This window comes from Poecilia latipinna, unplaced genomic scaffold, assembly GCF_001443285.1.
Source record: "Poecilia latipinna isolate Pla-1442-1.1 unplaced genomic scaffold, P_latipinna-1.0 Scaffold1925, whole genome shotgun sequence".
Taxonomy (NCBI): Eukaryota; Metazoa; Chordata; class Actinopteri; order Cyprinodontiformes; family Poeciliidae; genus Poecilia; species Poecilia latipinna.
In genome coordinates, this window is record NW_015114541.1 from 39,534 (window position 1) to 53,218 (window position 13,685).

At 37.5% G+C, this 13,685-nt stretch overlaps 2 protein-coding genes and 1 long non-coding RNA gene across 3 annotated transcripts in view; 1 reads left to right on the forward strand and 2 right to left on the reverse strand.

Moving 5' to 3' along the window:
- Positions 1 to 8,424, reverse strand: part of LOC106935197 (3-hydroxy-3-methylglutaryl-coenzyme A reductase-like) — a 41,625-nt gene extending 33,201 nt beyond the window's left edge. Inside the window, exons 1-6 of the mRNA XM_015015551.1 lie at positions 8,316 to 8,424; positions 7,628 to 7,804; positions 3,026 to 3,137; positions 2,837 to 2,924; positions 2,680 to 2,764; positions 2,494 to 2,599 (exon numbers count right to left, since the gene is read on the reverse strand). Of these exons, the coding sequence (XP_014871037.1) occupies positions 2,494 to 2,599; positions 2,680 to 2,764; positions 2,837 to 2,924; positions 3,026 to 3,137; positions 7,628 to 7,792 (556 nt within the window). The 5' untranslated portion in view covers positions 7,793 to 7,804; positions 8,316 to 8,424. The remainder of the gene's footprint in view (positions 1 to 2,493; positions 2,600 to 2,679; positions 2,765 to 2,836; positions 2,925 to 3,025; positions 3,138 to 7,627; positions 7,805 to 8,315) is intronic.
- The window catches only part of LOC106935199 (uncharacterized), a 15,757-nt gene continuing 5,622 nt past the window's right edge, over positions 3,551 to 13,685 (forward strand). Inside the window, exons 1-2 of the long non-coding RNA XR_001421845.1 lie at positions 3,551 to 3,562; positions 4,803 to 4,806. This is a non-coding gene — a long non-coding RNA (uncharacterized LOC106935199). The remainder of the gene's footprint in view (positions 3,563 to 4,802; positions 4,807 to 13,685) is intronic.
- The window catches only part of sdf2l1 (stromal cell-derived factor 2-like 1), a 28,500-nt gene continuing 25,668 nt past the window's right edge, over positions 10,854 to 13,685 (reverse strand). The window contains exon 3 of the mRNA XM_015015552.1: positions 10,854 to 11,512. Coding sequence (XP_014871038.1) covers positions 11,234 to 11,512 — 279 coding nt within the window. The 3' untranslated portion in view covers positions 10,854 to 11,233. The remainder of the gene's footprint in view (positions 11,513 to 13,685) is intronic.

Here is a 13,685-nt window from a genome sequence, read left to right on the forward strand (position 1 = left end):
TTCAACGTTGATTCAATGTTTCTGGCTGACATTGATTCAATGTTGTTTCAATCATTCTGTGCTATCTGGGATGTATATGTAGTTCAACCATCTTTTTTTTAGTAATCCATAATCACAAATAGCTGAGTTGTGTTATTTGTTGGGTACCAAATCCTAATCTCACTTTTGACACTAAAATAGCTAAAACTGGATGATTTGTTGGACTCTGATGTCCTAATCTGACATCATTTAGCTCCTGAAATTATTCATACCTCAGTGGGGAACATCTGAACTGTTTATAAACTTCCACAAAAGTATGTGCCACTTTGCAGCTATTTTTGTTTATTTTCTAGCCCATCTAGAGTTTGCATTTTAAAAGTGGAGAGCAAATAAGAACTGATCAAAACTTAAAATTAGATCCTTGCTTGTAATCTGTGTTGTTGATGATGACAATGATTATCCAAATAGCAAGAGATGTTAGTTCAACGTTGAATTATGATCAAAAAGGTTAAAATTATGGTTCAGGTTGACAGTGGATCAACCATTAAACAATCATCCAATTCTGGCCAGTTAACTGATGTTGAAAAGATTTCATTGAATCAATGTTGTTTCATGGTCGAATTCCTATGATTGAAATGCCAGCTTCAGTGTTTTTCAATCCTGGTTTTCGTAGACTGCATTCCACAGAAACAGCATGATTAAAAGTTTCTACTGATGTGTTGATGGCAGCTGATTCTGGAAGCTTCACTGTGTTTGTTGTTCTGGACCTGACTTCAGCTTTTGACACTGTGGATCACACTGTTCTTATCAAAAGACTAAGAGATCTTTTTGGTATTTCTGGCTCTGTTTTAAACTGGTTTAACTCTTATTTATCTGATAGGTCTTTTACTGTTTTTATGAACAATGTTTTCTCTGATGTTGCTCAGCTGTCCTGTGGGATGCCCCAGGGTTCAGTTTTGGGCCCACTCCTCTTTTTATTGTACTTGCACCCACCGGGTTTTGTTTTAAATTGCTACAGTAACGTCTCATACCATGTGTATGCTGACGATATTCAAATATATTGTTCATTTCGATCTGAATTTTATAAATTGACTGAACTCAGTAACTGCCTGCCTGGCATTAAAATCTGGCTGAATGACAACCACCTGCAGGCAGGACCGAGACGCTTATCGTATCTTCTGATGATAAAATCACGGAAATCAGGAAGCATCTTGGATTTTTAAACCCTTTGAATAAAAATAGCCTCAGAAATCTGGGTGTTCTCTTCATCAGTTCTTTGTCATTGGACAATCATTGCAAATTGTTAGTTCGCAACTGTTTTTACCATTTAAGGAATATTTCGAAGCTGCGAGCTATTTTATCATAGAAGGAATTAGAAATGATTGTCCATGCTTTTATTTCTTCTCATTTAGATTACTGTAACGGCCTTTTAGTGGGTCTGAGTAAATCCTCCATGGCTTCCCTTCAATCTGTGCAAAATGCTGCAGCCAGGCTTTTAACTAGAACCCACAGAACAGATCACATAACTCCTGTTCTGACCTCTCTCCACTGGCTCCTTGTGTATTTTAGGACTCATTTTAAATTTTTGGTTTTAGCTTTTAAAGCACTTCATGGTGAGGCTCCCAAATATATATTGGACCTTCTGAAGCCTCTCTGTCCGTCAAGGACTCTGAGGTCTTCTAATCAGATGCTGCCGTCGGTTCCCAGAACTCATTTTAAAACTCGTGGTGACAGAGCATTTCAGGTGGAGGCCCCAAGGCTCTGGAACATCTCCCTCTATCAATGCGATGCTCCAAGTCGACTGATGCATTTAAAAAATGTCTCAAGACTTATTTCTTCAGACTGGCTTTTGGTTAATTTTGTTCATTGATTTTAGAGGGGTTTTTTTTCTATTATTGACGTGTTTCCTTTTTTGTAAAGCACTTTGTGATTTTTATGTCTGTGAAAGGTGCTATATAAAGTGCAAAGTTTACTTACTTACTTACATTTTCTTACTTGTCTGTAAAAATTATTGCTGCCTGTTGGTGTGCAATGTGTTAACATAAAAATATCTACAAGTCACTACAAGCAGTGGACCAGTCCACTTCTCCCTTGATACACCAGTGGTATGTCCCAACTACACAGCGCCTTTGCTGGTGGCTTGTTTGCAGTCTGCTTCTGAATTGAATTCTATTCAGAGCACTCTTGCAGTAAGTTTGGTGATATTTCTTTTATTGAAAAATAACTGCATTGTTTTGTGTCTATGCTGCAGCTTGCTAGGTAAATGTGTGATTATATATGTCAACAAACATTAAAATATTCATGAATACATATTCTGTATATTTTCAAAGTCAGGCCTCAACGTGGATTCAAAATTTCTGCCTAACCGTATTTCAACATTGATTCACTCATATTTTGCTATCTGGGTAGGCACTTCTCTCTTTAAAGGCCACTTTCTGCTCTTTTCAATGATACCGGTTTGATTGACTCACTTTACTTTTTTTTTTTTTGCAACATCAGAGCAGAAGGAAGTACCTGACATGGTTCCTACTCCAATGAGTAAGCACTCCACCAGAGCATCTAAAGTGAAGGTAGGGCCGAGTACAGCCATACCAGTTCCAATGTTTTCCCTCACTTCATCCTGAAAAAGCATAGAGGGAAAAAGCATAGCAATTTTTTAAAGAAAGTTTCAACAGGCTGCAAGAAAATGTCTTGTTTTACCTGAGAATTGGAGCTTAAGGCAAACTTGGCAAGGGTGCAGGCCTTGGAAAGGTCAATGAGAAGCAAGAAAAAGGGCAGCGCCTCGCTGTAGGACAAGGACATGTTAGAGCTTACTGCACAACAAGCTGATAAAATGATATATTTAGAGCAATCTTACTTGAGGCCAGTGAGCTCCTTATCAAAAAAGTGAATAACAACTGTGCTGAACACGAAACTGGAAAAAATGGTAAAAAGACCAGCGATTCCTAGAAGAAAATGCATCAACAAAGAAATACAGTTGAAAACTGATACATTTTACATGCTTCCGGTATCCTGCAAATATGCTGGTGTGGAAACAATATCTTACCTAGAATGTATTTGGACCCCAGTTGTCTTAAGCTCTGGAACTGAAAATATATGTAGACAATGGCTATACAACGAGTGATGGTCAGGATGATGATGTCACTGCTTAGAATTTCCTGTAAGCAACAAGGTCACAGAAAATATAAAGAAATACACCATCACAAGCTGTTCAAAGCTCTCAACAGTTGTTACGGTAAGGTAAGTTTATTTATATAGCACATTTTTAGCAACAAGGCAGTTCAAAGTCCTTTACATGAATTAGAAGAAAATACAAACCAAAAGAAAGATTAAAAGATAAAAGTGTAAAACTATATATTGGTTCCCCATGTTTAATAAGAATAAGAAGTAAATAATTATTAGCTGGTAGGGGTTTCTCTGGATTCTTGCTCTGATAAAACTAAATGTTGGTTCTCCATCTTTGATTCCATTAGTAGGTTCAAATATTTGAACCAAATGTTGGTTCAAGTTGTTCTGGACTTAGTTCTAAATTTGAACAATATAGAGCTATGTGTTGGTTTTCCATGTGTGATTCTTATTCTGGGTTGTTAAGTAGATGGCACTTTCTAAGTTTGTTCTAGATTTGTGAACTAAGAGGAGTTTCTCTCGGTCTTGCTCCAATATTAAAAGTATAAAGCTAAATGTTGGTCTAAATTAATAAATACTCCACAGTTTATAAAAGTAGCTAAAGGTTCCCAAACTGTGGGGCGCGGGAAGCCATCTGGATGAAAAAAACAAACAAAAAAAAAAACATGAAAGCTGAATGTGCTGGGTTTTTAAGGGTTTTAAGGAAAACCACGTGACCAATACAGTTCCTGTGTCGTTTGGATGTGAACGTGCCAAATTGTATTTATGAGGGAGAAACTGTGTTGACACGTTTGTGGGTTTTGTTGTATGGATAATGTGTTCTTTGCCTTACGTTAGTTTTTGGTTCATATTTGAATACTGGCATAGATCAACCAAGGCAGGGGAAGTTTCCCCTGTGTAGGATCATTTTCATCTTATCACAGAGAATAAGGTAAATGATTATTCCATTCTCATTTCCACTTTTGATCATTTTTCTTTTGGATTATTCCAGTTCCTTTCTATAGAATATTTTAATTAATTTACATGGATTAACTTTTATTTATATTGTAGATGAAATGTTGGATTTGCTCCCAGGTGCTGTCTGTAACCGGAGCACTTCCACAATGCTGAGGCATCATCGTGCCCAGCATGAGGGGGATGAACCAGTTAACACTCCATGATAAACTCTGGTGTTTCCAGAAAGCAGGCGATTGAACTGGACCTTCAGCTCAACAATCTGCTCCCGGTTCAGGTTTGTCATGATTGTTAATTGTGTTTATTTGTATTTTAATGTTCTTGCAAATCACTTCACGTAATTACAATGAGTTAGTAACGCAGATGCATTTTATTTTTTTCTCCGATGACAACCTGTGGCAGCAGGTGAGCATGGAAGTCGAAGAGAACAAAACAAATTCAAATGTCACCACCGAAGCCATTATCGATGTATAAATATGGATCTCTGAGGCGAACACGCCTAGATCACAGGATCCACTGCAATACTGGGAAACAAAAAGACATTACCCTATCTTATACAAACTTACAATTAAATTTCTATGTGCGCCGTCATTATTGTCCTGTGAAAGGATGTTTGTGGATAATGGGGCTATTTAGTGAAGAAAAGAACTTACAAAAAAGCCAAAGTCCAGGGTACAAGAAAATCCAAACACAAAGCACACTGGAGACACAAGGGAATAACGTAATACAGGTAGAGAAGCAAGGGGAGTGACAAGACAGACTGGCAAGTTGTGACTGAGATAGAGAACCTTAAATACTGGGAGGCAGCAAATGGAACAATGGACTAATTAGATGAGATAACTGATTGCAGGTGTGAGTAGTTGGCACAGGAACTAGCTGAGGAGTGGAGAGAAGGCGGCACAGGGAAGCTAAGAAGATCTGCTGGGGAAAACAAAAGGGAGGAAACAGAGAGCTGAAAATACTTCTATTAAAGAAACACTATGACTAAAGAAAACCTGATAAACTAGAAGAGAAAAAGACATAAACAAAACATAAACAAACCTATAAAAGAAACAAGGCTGATCTAACAATAAGAACTAAGGAATATAGAGCTAGAGCAGGGGTGACAAACTCCAGTCCTCAAGGGCCACTATCTTGCAGTTTTTAGATGTGCCACAGGTACAAAAAAACGCTGGAATAAAATGGCTTAATTACCTCTTCCTTGTGTAGATAAGTTTTCCTTGCTAATGACCTATATTCTATTCAGGTTTGGTGCAGCAGAGGCACATCTAAAAGTTGCAGGACACCAGCCCTTGAGGACTGGAGTTTGACACCTGTGAGCTAGAGTAACTATAAGGACTAAACAAAGAAATAACCTAACTAGAATTACTAAAGAAAGATGGTCATAGATTCAGACAAAAAGTAAACCTAAACTTTAAAAAAGTAACTAAACCTAAAGAAAACCCGGTACACTACGGGGGGAGCTAGAAGGTCTTAAGAAATAACCTAACTAGGATTACTAAAGGAAGATAGGGCATGGATGGAGACATAACAGAACTAAATCTAAGGTAGCTAGATAAGAAAACTAGACGCACTGCGAGTGAGCTGAAATAAGGAACAACTAGAAGGAATAAAGAAACAAACTAACTAGGACCTCTAAAGGAAGGCATACAAAGAGTCGGACATATGTGAATAACTGAACATAGGTTGACGAAATAACTAAGAAATAAACATAACTAGAAACACTACAAGGGAATTGAAATAAGGAAAACAAAAAACAAGACAATACTAACCAACATAATTTACATCAAAAGAATAAAACTAAAATGACCATGAAGGGCTAAACTGAAATGAACTAAAACATAATGAAAAGCCAAACCAAACCCCAAACCCCCCAAATCCTAACATCTTTTTTACACTGTTAACCTAAAAATGGTTAAAAATGCTGCAGCTAACTGGAACCCGGAAACAAGAACATAACACCCCAATATTGGCTTCTCTTCATTGGCTGCCAGTTTCTTATCAGACTGATTTTAAAATTCTTTTCCTGGTTTTTAACGCTTTACATGGCTTAGCCCCCAGCTTATCTTTAAGACCTTCTTCATAACCATTCCATTTCTACAACACTTTGATCAAATAATACATTTCTTTTACATATTCCCAGAACCAGACTGAAAAGAAGAGGAGACCAGGCATTCACTGTCATTGCTCCTAGTCTGTGGAACAACTTGCCTTTTAACATTAGATCTGCCCACAGTCTGGAACACTTTAAATCACTCCTTAAAGCTCATTTTTATTCTTTAACTTTTCCATAAGACCTGACATTGTAATTTACTTGCCCTGTCTGTTTTCATTTGTTTTATTCTTATGTGTTTTATTTGTGTTTTATGAATACTGTACAGCACTTGGGTGCAGTTAATATCTGTTTTTAAAGTGCTTTTTAAATAAAATTGACATTGTCATTGACTATGACGAACTGTGGTGGCAGCATCATGCTGTGGGGATGCTTCTTGGCAACAAGCCCTGGAAGGCTTGTAAAGATAGAAGGTAAGATGAATGCAGCAAAACATAGGCAGATTCTGGAGGTTAACTTGTGTCCATCTCCAAGAAAACCATGGCTTTGAAGTATGTTTGTTTTCAAGACAATGAACTGGAGCATCCAGCTAAAGCTTCACAGAAATGATATGAAGCCAGCAAACCAGAAGTTCTGAAGTGGCCCAGTCAAAGTCCAGAACTTAGACTGATAGAGTATTGTGATGATTAGACTTCAAAAGGAGTCAATTCCCAATACAACATGGAACAGTTTTGCAAAAAATAATGGAAGAAAATTGCAGAGTCCAGGTGTGCAGTCTAGTTGAGACCAATCCAGTCAGACTCCCTGCTGCGATTGCAGCTAAAGGTACATCAGCTAAATACTGACTTGAAGGGGGTTTTGGAATCACCTATTTTATGTTAAATATTTTCATTTAATTGCCAGTATTTTGTAGAAATCAATTTTCACCTTGATTCTAAAGAGTTTTTTTATTATTAATTTTCTTTGCCAAAAAAACTAATTTTAATGATCATGATTAATCAATCATGGTCATTAAAATTAGTTTTTTGTAAAAGCAACAAAAGGAGGAGAATACTATTCACAGACACCTTTATTCTTCTTAGTTTTTACAGTTCTTAAATATAACATGAGAACAAGGGCTGCATAACAATAGGGAGTCATGCAATGATGATGCTACTGTAAAATAGCAAAGTCAATAAATCCAGATTTTATTCTCTCAGTCATCTGCCATGTACTGTATATCTCTAACTCTCTTCTTGACCCTTAGCATTTTGGACACTTTCACCTGTGACTTGTGTGACAATCTGCTGCAGGGCGACTCGCTCCAACAGCCTGATTTTTTTGTTGGCATGAATTGTATGAATTTTAGACACTTGAAAAGTAACAGCCAACAAAATCTGTTTTCAAAATTGAGATTTATTGATATTAATATAATATTAATGACATGACACTGTGGTAACAACTTATTTGAGACATATTACCCAGCCCTTGTGAGCACCTATGAAATATTAACTGACGGATTGTTGGTTGCGTTACCTCTTCTGTTTTGGGGCAGTCCAGATTCCAGCCGCAGATTTGATCGTTGCCGGTAAACATGTTCATGGACAACATGCAGATGGTGAGGGTGATAGTGCCAACAATCACCTCCCATGGGTGTGAGGCCACCAGGAGGCCATGGGCTCGAAACAGAGGACTTAGCATGGTGCAACAAAGCTAAGAAATAAAACAGGAAAATATTGAGATGAAATTTTGCAAAGATGTAGGATGAAAAGAGAAAGTGCACATAATTAATTAATTAGAACGACTATTTTGTTCTCATCCAACTTCCCCGTATAAATACATAAATAAATATAATATCCCTAAATATCTCTGTTGATGCGTCCTTTTCAGCATAGAAATCGGGTTTAATTTTATTTAGAAAATGCATTATGATGCCAATTTTATGAAAAGGTTTCGTAACTTTCTTTTTTGCTACTTTTTAAATATATATAAAAATTACGTTTATGTAATTTGAGTAATTTTAATAAAAATACTGCTGTTAATTAAATATGAAGATGTAACGGAAGAGATTGATTGTACACTGTAGCCACTAACTTCATGCCTTCAGCTTATCTCATTAACAGCAGTTAATGCAGTGTTCGCGCGAGCCAGCAGTTTTTGTAGGGTGGCAGAATGATGACTGACATTGGAATTAGAAGTGAACGGTAGGAAATGGGGTTCTTACCTTAGGTCCTGCTGCGGTGGACTGGACCCGCTGAGCCTGTGTAGCAAGAGCTTCAGCAGCTTTCGGAGTCGGAGTCAACAACGATGGAACGATGATACGCTACTACATCATCCGACACTTTAGCCAATCATATTAGTCACCTGTTTCAGGAGCGCGTTAACCACGCCTTGGTTTCCTAGGAAACAGGGGTAACAGGGTATGGCCATATGAAAGACGACTGATCTCGCCACTGCTTTGACATACGGAACAAGACTTTAAAGACCGGAGCAGGGTACTTTTAATAGAAAATTGCTATAGTGGTCCGTATATACTACGATGTTCTGTTTGGAACTGTTCTATAAGTTTTGAGAACTAAAGTTACTGTTTAAAAAAAACAACGAAGTTATACTTAAAACAAAAGAAAAGAAAAGAAAAGAAAATTTACTTTAGGGGAAAATGGCCTGGCTACAGCAAACAGTAAGGGGCGGGGACAGACCACGTGGCAGACCAATACCATATTTGGAAATGGGACCATTGCACTCCGGTGGCGCAAAAAGTGGATATGCACTGAATGCAACGCACAGCGGCGCTACACTAGAGGAGGCGCCAAAACGATGTGGGGACATTTTTTCTAGTTGACATTTTATGTATTTAACAGCATGTATGAAATGATCAATAACAGAGGAATGGCACTGATGAGGCGCTCCTCCGCTCCTTCATCTCCCCTCCTGTCGCGTTCCCCTCCCACACAGGTCGCTTGGGCACGCGCCCCTTCAAGGACGAGCTCAGGCGTGTTTTTTTGTCTTTTAAATTTGAATCGTCGAACATAGTGCACTTGACACTATATATGGGTAAGATGGAGCAGCAGAAGGAAATAAAGCTCTCCGGGGCACAAAACAGAAAGCGAGAGAGAGAGGAATAAAGATCTTGGAGGGTCGAAGAAAAGCTTTTCAAAATGACTGAAAGACAGTAGGTAAATAATGTCAGTTTTTAGGGATGTCACACCCGTCCCATAAAAATAACCCCCTAACCCATATATATATACTGCTCAAAAAAATAAAGGGAACATTTCACTTTAATTTTGTGTGTGGCTCCAAATCCAGGCCTCCATTGGTTAATAAATTTGACTTCCATTGATGATTTTTGTGTGATTTTGTTGTCAGCACATTCAACTTTGTACAGAACAAAGTATTCAATGAGAATATTTCATTCATTCAGATCTAGGATGTGTTATTTGAGTGTTCCCTTTATTTTTTTGAGCAGTGTATATCATGCGAGTATGTTAATCTATAAATACTCTATAAATGAGTGCAGAGAAAATGACATTTAAGTTACTCAGACTTGGACATTGTAAAGTCTAATAGCTGCAGACGGAAATTATTTTTTGTGATGTAATCCAGAGATGTTTGTTATCAGTGCGTTAATTGGAAAGCCATCAGGCCCTGGTGCTTTATCTGCTTTCATGCCATCCACTGCTGCATTCAACTCTCCTTCTGTTAGGTCTGCCTCCAACTGTTTGCTAAATTCCTGGGAAATGGTTGGAATAATTATTTCTTCTAAGAATATTTTCTGAGGAAGTCACATTTAATTTGAGACTTACAGATTTGTATAATACGCATCAAACTCTTTATTTATTTCCCTTGGGTCTGTTATGGTTTCACCATTATCATTAACATTACAAGTTATTCTTTGTCTTTCTTCCAACTGCTAATCTGCCAGGCCAGATTTTTAGCCGACTTCACTCCCTGTTCATAAGATGCTTGGTTGAGTTTGACCATACTGGAGGCTGCTCTGTCTACTATTAATATATTAGATTCAGCTCTTAAAAGTAGCAGCTTCTTTTCTACTCCAGGGACTTTATTACTAAAATACTGTTTTTGTAAAGTTTGTATTTTAGATTCCAAGTCTTTTCAGTCTTATTTCTTTAGATTTGGACGAGGTATAAGATGTGTCCTCTTAAACAGGTTTTAAAGGCTTCCCACCTCATCGTTTCAGACGTTTGTTGTATTCTCATTAAAGTAATTGTCTATTTATTTCTCCACATATTTCATAAATTCTTTATCTTGTAGATATTTTTGTATTAAAGTCTGTCTAGGTATTTCTGTGATCAGGCTTTGATCTGTGTATAGAAGACAGCATGGTCCATGGTCAGATATTAATATACTTCCATAATAGCAATTCTTATTTCAAGCCTTTTTAAAAGCTTGAGGAAAACCCAAATGAAACCGAGATGATCTTACTGTGGACTGTGAGATTGACCAAGCAACTAAAGTATGGTACACTTCCTATGGCCAATAGGAAGTGTGCAACAGATTATTTGTTATAACCCCTAGTTCTAACAATCTGGATTCAGCAAGGACCTCAAACATTTTTCAAAGATAGTATTAGAAATTAGAAATTCATTAGCATTAGAAATTCTTTTGGAAAATGTAGTAAACTCTAAAAGCTCAACCAAATGATCAGCAAACCAAACCAAGAGATCAAGACAGTAAAAACAAGATAGTAAGCATTACATGGTTAGGTGTCCCATGACATGCAACATTATTAAGAGAACATATCAAAGTTTGTCAGAAAGCTTTACTGGGTGTAAATGGCATTAGTACTTTCATCATGTATTTTTCCTTCCTAAGTGCATTGCAGCAAATCAACAAAAACAATGACTGCATTCAAAACACAGTCTCACTATTTAAAGTAACGATTCTGTATCTTTCATTAACAGAACAAAGGAGTGAATAGAGAACATTCATGACAGGTTGAGTGGGTAATTCAAGTCTGCATGTGGGACTACAGCGTGTGTAGAATAAATGAACATTTTCCACCTTGTCACATAAAAAGTCCTTATCTACATCACTCACACAAAAACATTTGGCTCAGGTGAGCTGCAAAAGCCCCACAACAGAAGAAAGCGTGTCCAAAATCTATTTGTCCTGGAACAGATGTCAGAGTTCATCGTGCCGGAGCGGCTCCTGGCTGGGCTGAATGAACACACCTTCCATGGTGCGCCACAAGTTGTGCTGGTTGGGGGTGCTCATGCCGTGCACCTCGCGTTGGCCACGGATTGGGTGGCCGTACTGCTCGCCTGTGATGCCAAGGAAGACGTCTGTGCCCACGTGTTTGAAGCGCACAGGCTCATCACGGTCCCAGTAGATTCCATCACACTGGACTGTCCACACGTCCAGATCGTCACCCTCTCCATTCTCTCCAAAGGCGCTGACTTCCTATAAAAAGCAAGACAACTCAAGGTGGCAACAGAATTGTTCGACTTTGTGATCTAGTTGTCATAATGTTGACAAATGGTAGCAAAGCACTGTGTCCCTTTATCTTTTAAATATCAAAGTATAAGTTTAAATATATTAAATTATCAGCTAACTTTGTGTCCTTTAGATACGTTATACTTTTGTTGCGATTTTAGGCCCTGTCCACGACATCATGTGAGAATCACAAGCAAAACTTTGAGTCACAAACAAAAACTTAGAAAGCAAGAAAATATTTCTGACATGTGCAAATAAGTTTGTTTTGCAAATATTTTTTTCACTTCATGAGACAAAAATGTGTGATTTTAATTTTAAAACAAGTTTTATTAAACAAAACTCAGTAGGCTTTTCTCATGGTGACATGCATTAAGAATTCAATTTTTGCTTTTGTTTTTTTCTTCTTTCTGTAGTTCCATATTAAAGTTTGATGCAGCTCTGCTTTCCTGAATGGACCATCTTCATCTCCACTGTAGCAAACAGGCAGCTCTTTTTTTTAATAGATTACAGTACAATAAAGGTTGCATTGTCCCCTTGTTTATATTTTTAATAGTATAATTCTGTAAAGACAAAATATGTCTGGTGGTCTAGCTCTGATTTACATATCTTGCTAAATTACGGGTTTGAATATTGCAATACTTTCCTATAACAAAATAGACCTGCAGAAAGAAATTACTAATAAAATATCTTACATATGCATAGTTGTATACTCTACATAGAGATTTTCCTTAGCTTTGATAGTATATCTCACAATTTTGTAATTTATCAATATTTATTATTTATCTTGTTTATTAAAAGCTGCGAGGCTTTGTTAATATTCTGTCCTAAAACGAAGTTAGATGTGCCCTTTTTTTTGAGCACCTGCCCCTTTCAGTGGTCTCTGCACGGCCCCGTTTGGCTACATCGAGGCTCACTGCAGGAAAAAAGCGAACAGACAGCAGGATAAAGCAGCGCCCAACTACCAACATTCACCTGGATTAGCATCACGGTCAGAAAGCTAAACAAATAACCTGAAAAATAATTTAAATCAACGAGCTAGCTACCCACTGCTTGTAGTAATATTTCATTGACGGAGCGCTGCTCAACCTCCACCCAGGAGTGAACTCTCACACCGAACTTAACGCTGCAGCATGTAAGTTAAACAGACAAAACATTTTGAATATGTACTAAAACTTTTGCTATGTCCTAACATAAGATGGATAGTCTCTGAAAAAATAATCAATCTTTTCTGCCTCCTCCTGTGTTCTGCAGAATTACTCAACTCAGTCAAAACCAACCAATCAGAACCAGAAAACAGTCATGTTCTCAAGAAGTTTTGATTTAGTAACTCAGAATTGCTTATTTTGATGCAACCTGTGTTTAGCATTGAATAAATGTTTCCTCTTTTACTTGACATTATTTGATATAGGCAGTGTTATGAGATTTATTTGACTTATGTATAAATTAGGCTGTTAAGAGCCTTACTGTTAAATATTGTCTTACAACTTCCGGCTGAATGGCGGTGGAGTAAGTGTGCCTTGGTGTGCTCGTACGGGGTTGGCTGTTTGGAGCTTTGGAGCTGACGTCACAGCGTATGACGTTTACGGCGCTCTGCGCCATGTTTGCAGCCCACAGGCCAGTGTTTTCATCGTATTACCGACCGCAGCGAAGTTGTTTTGCAAATTGGATACTTGATATTCGCCCTCTGCGGAGCAAGGGACGTTCAGCTGAAGGTTGATCCGATTTATGAACGCCAATTTCGGCCAGCTGTTCTCTACCGATGCCTCCTGAAGCGCTCAGAGTTTCACATAGGGACCGTCAATTTCCGAACACTCCTGTAAATAAATGCTTTGTCTTGTGACCAACTGATACAAAAAAGTGGTCATACATGCTATTAAACGAGGCACACTATCCTCTATAAAATGTTTAAGTCATATTCAATATTTTAAATAAAAGTTTTCTTCAGTAGCTTCCAAATCGTGTGTTCATAAAATATATTATCTCACATAATAAGAACATTTGTAACCTGTAATGTTCAATTACATAAAATTCTAGAACAGGATCTTTCATTACTTGTTTACTTACCTGAAATATGTTAAATACAACAAATAGTTATTAAAGTGTGATCTGTTTCATAAAATTTACTTGTCACCTTTATTGT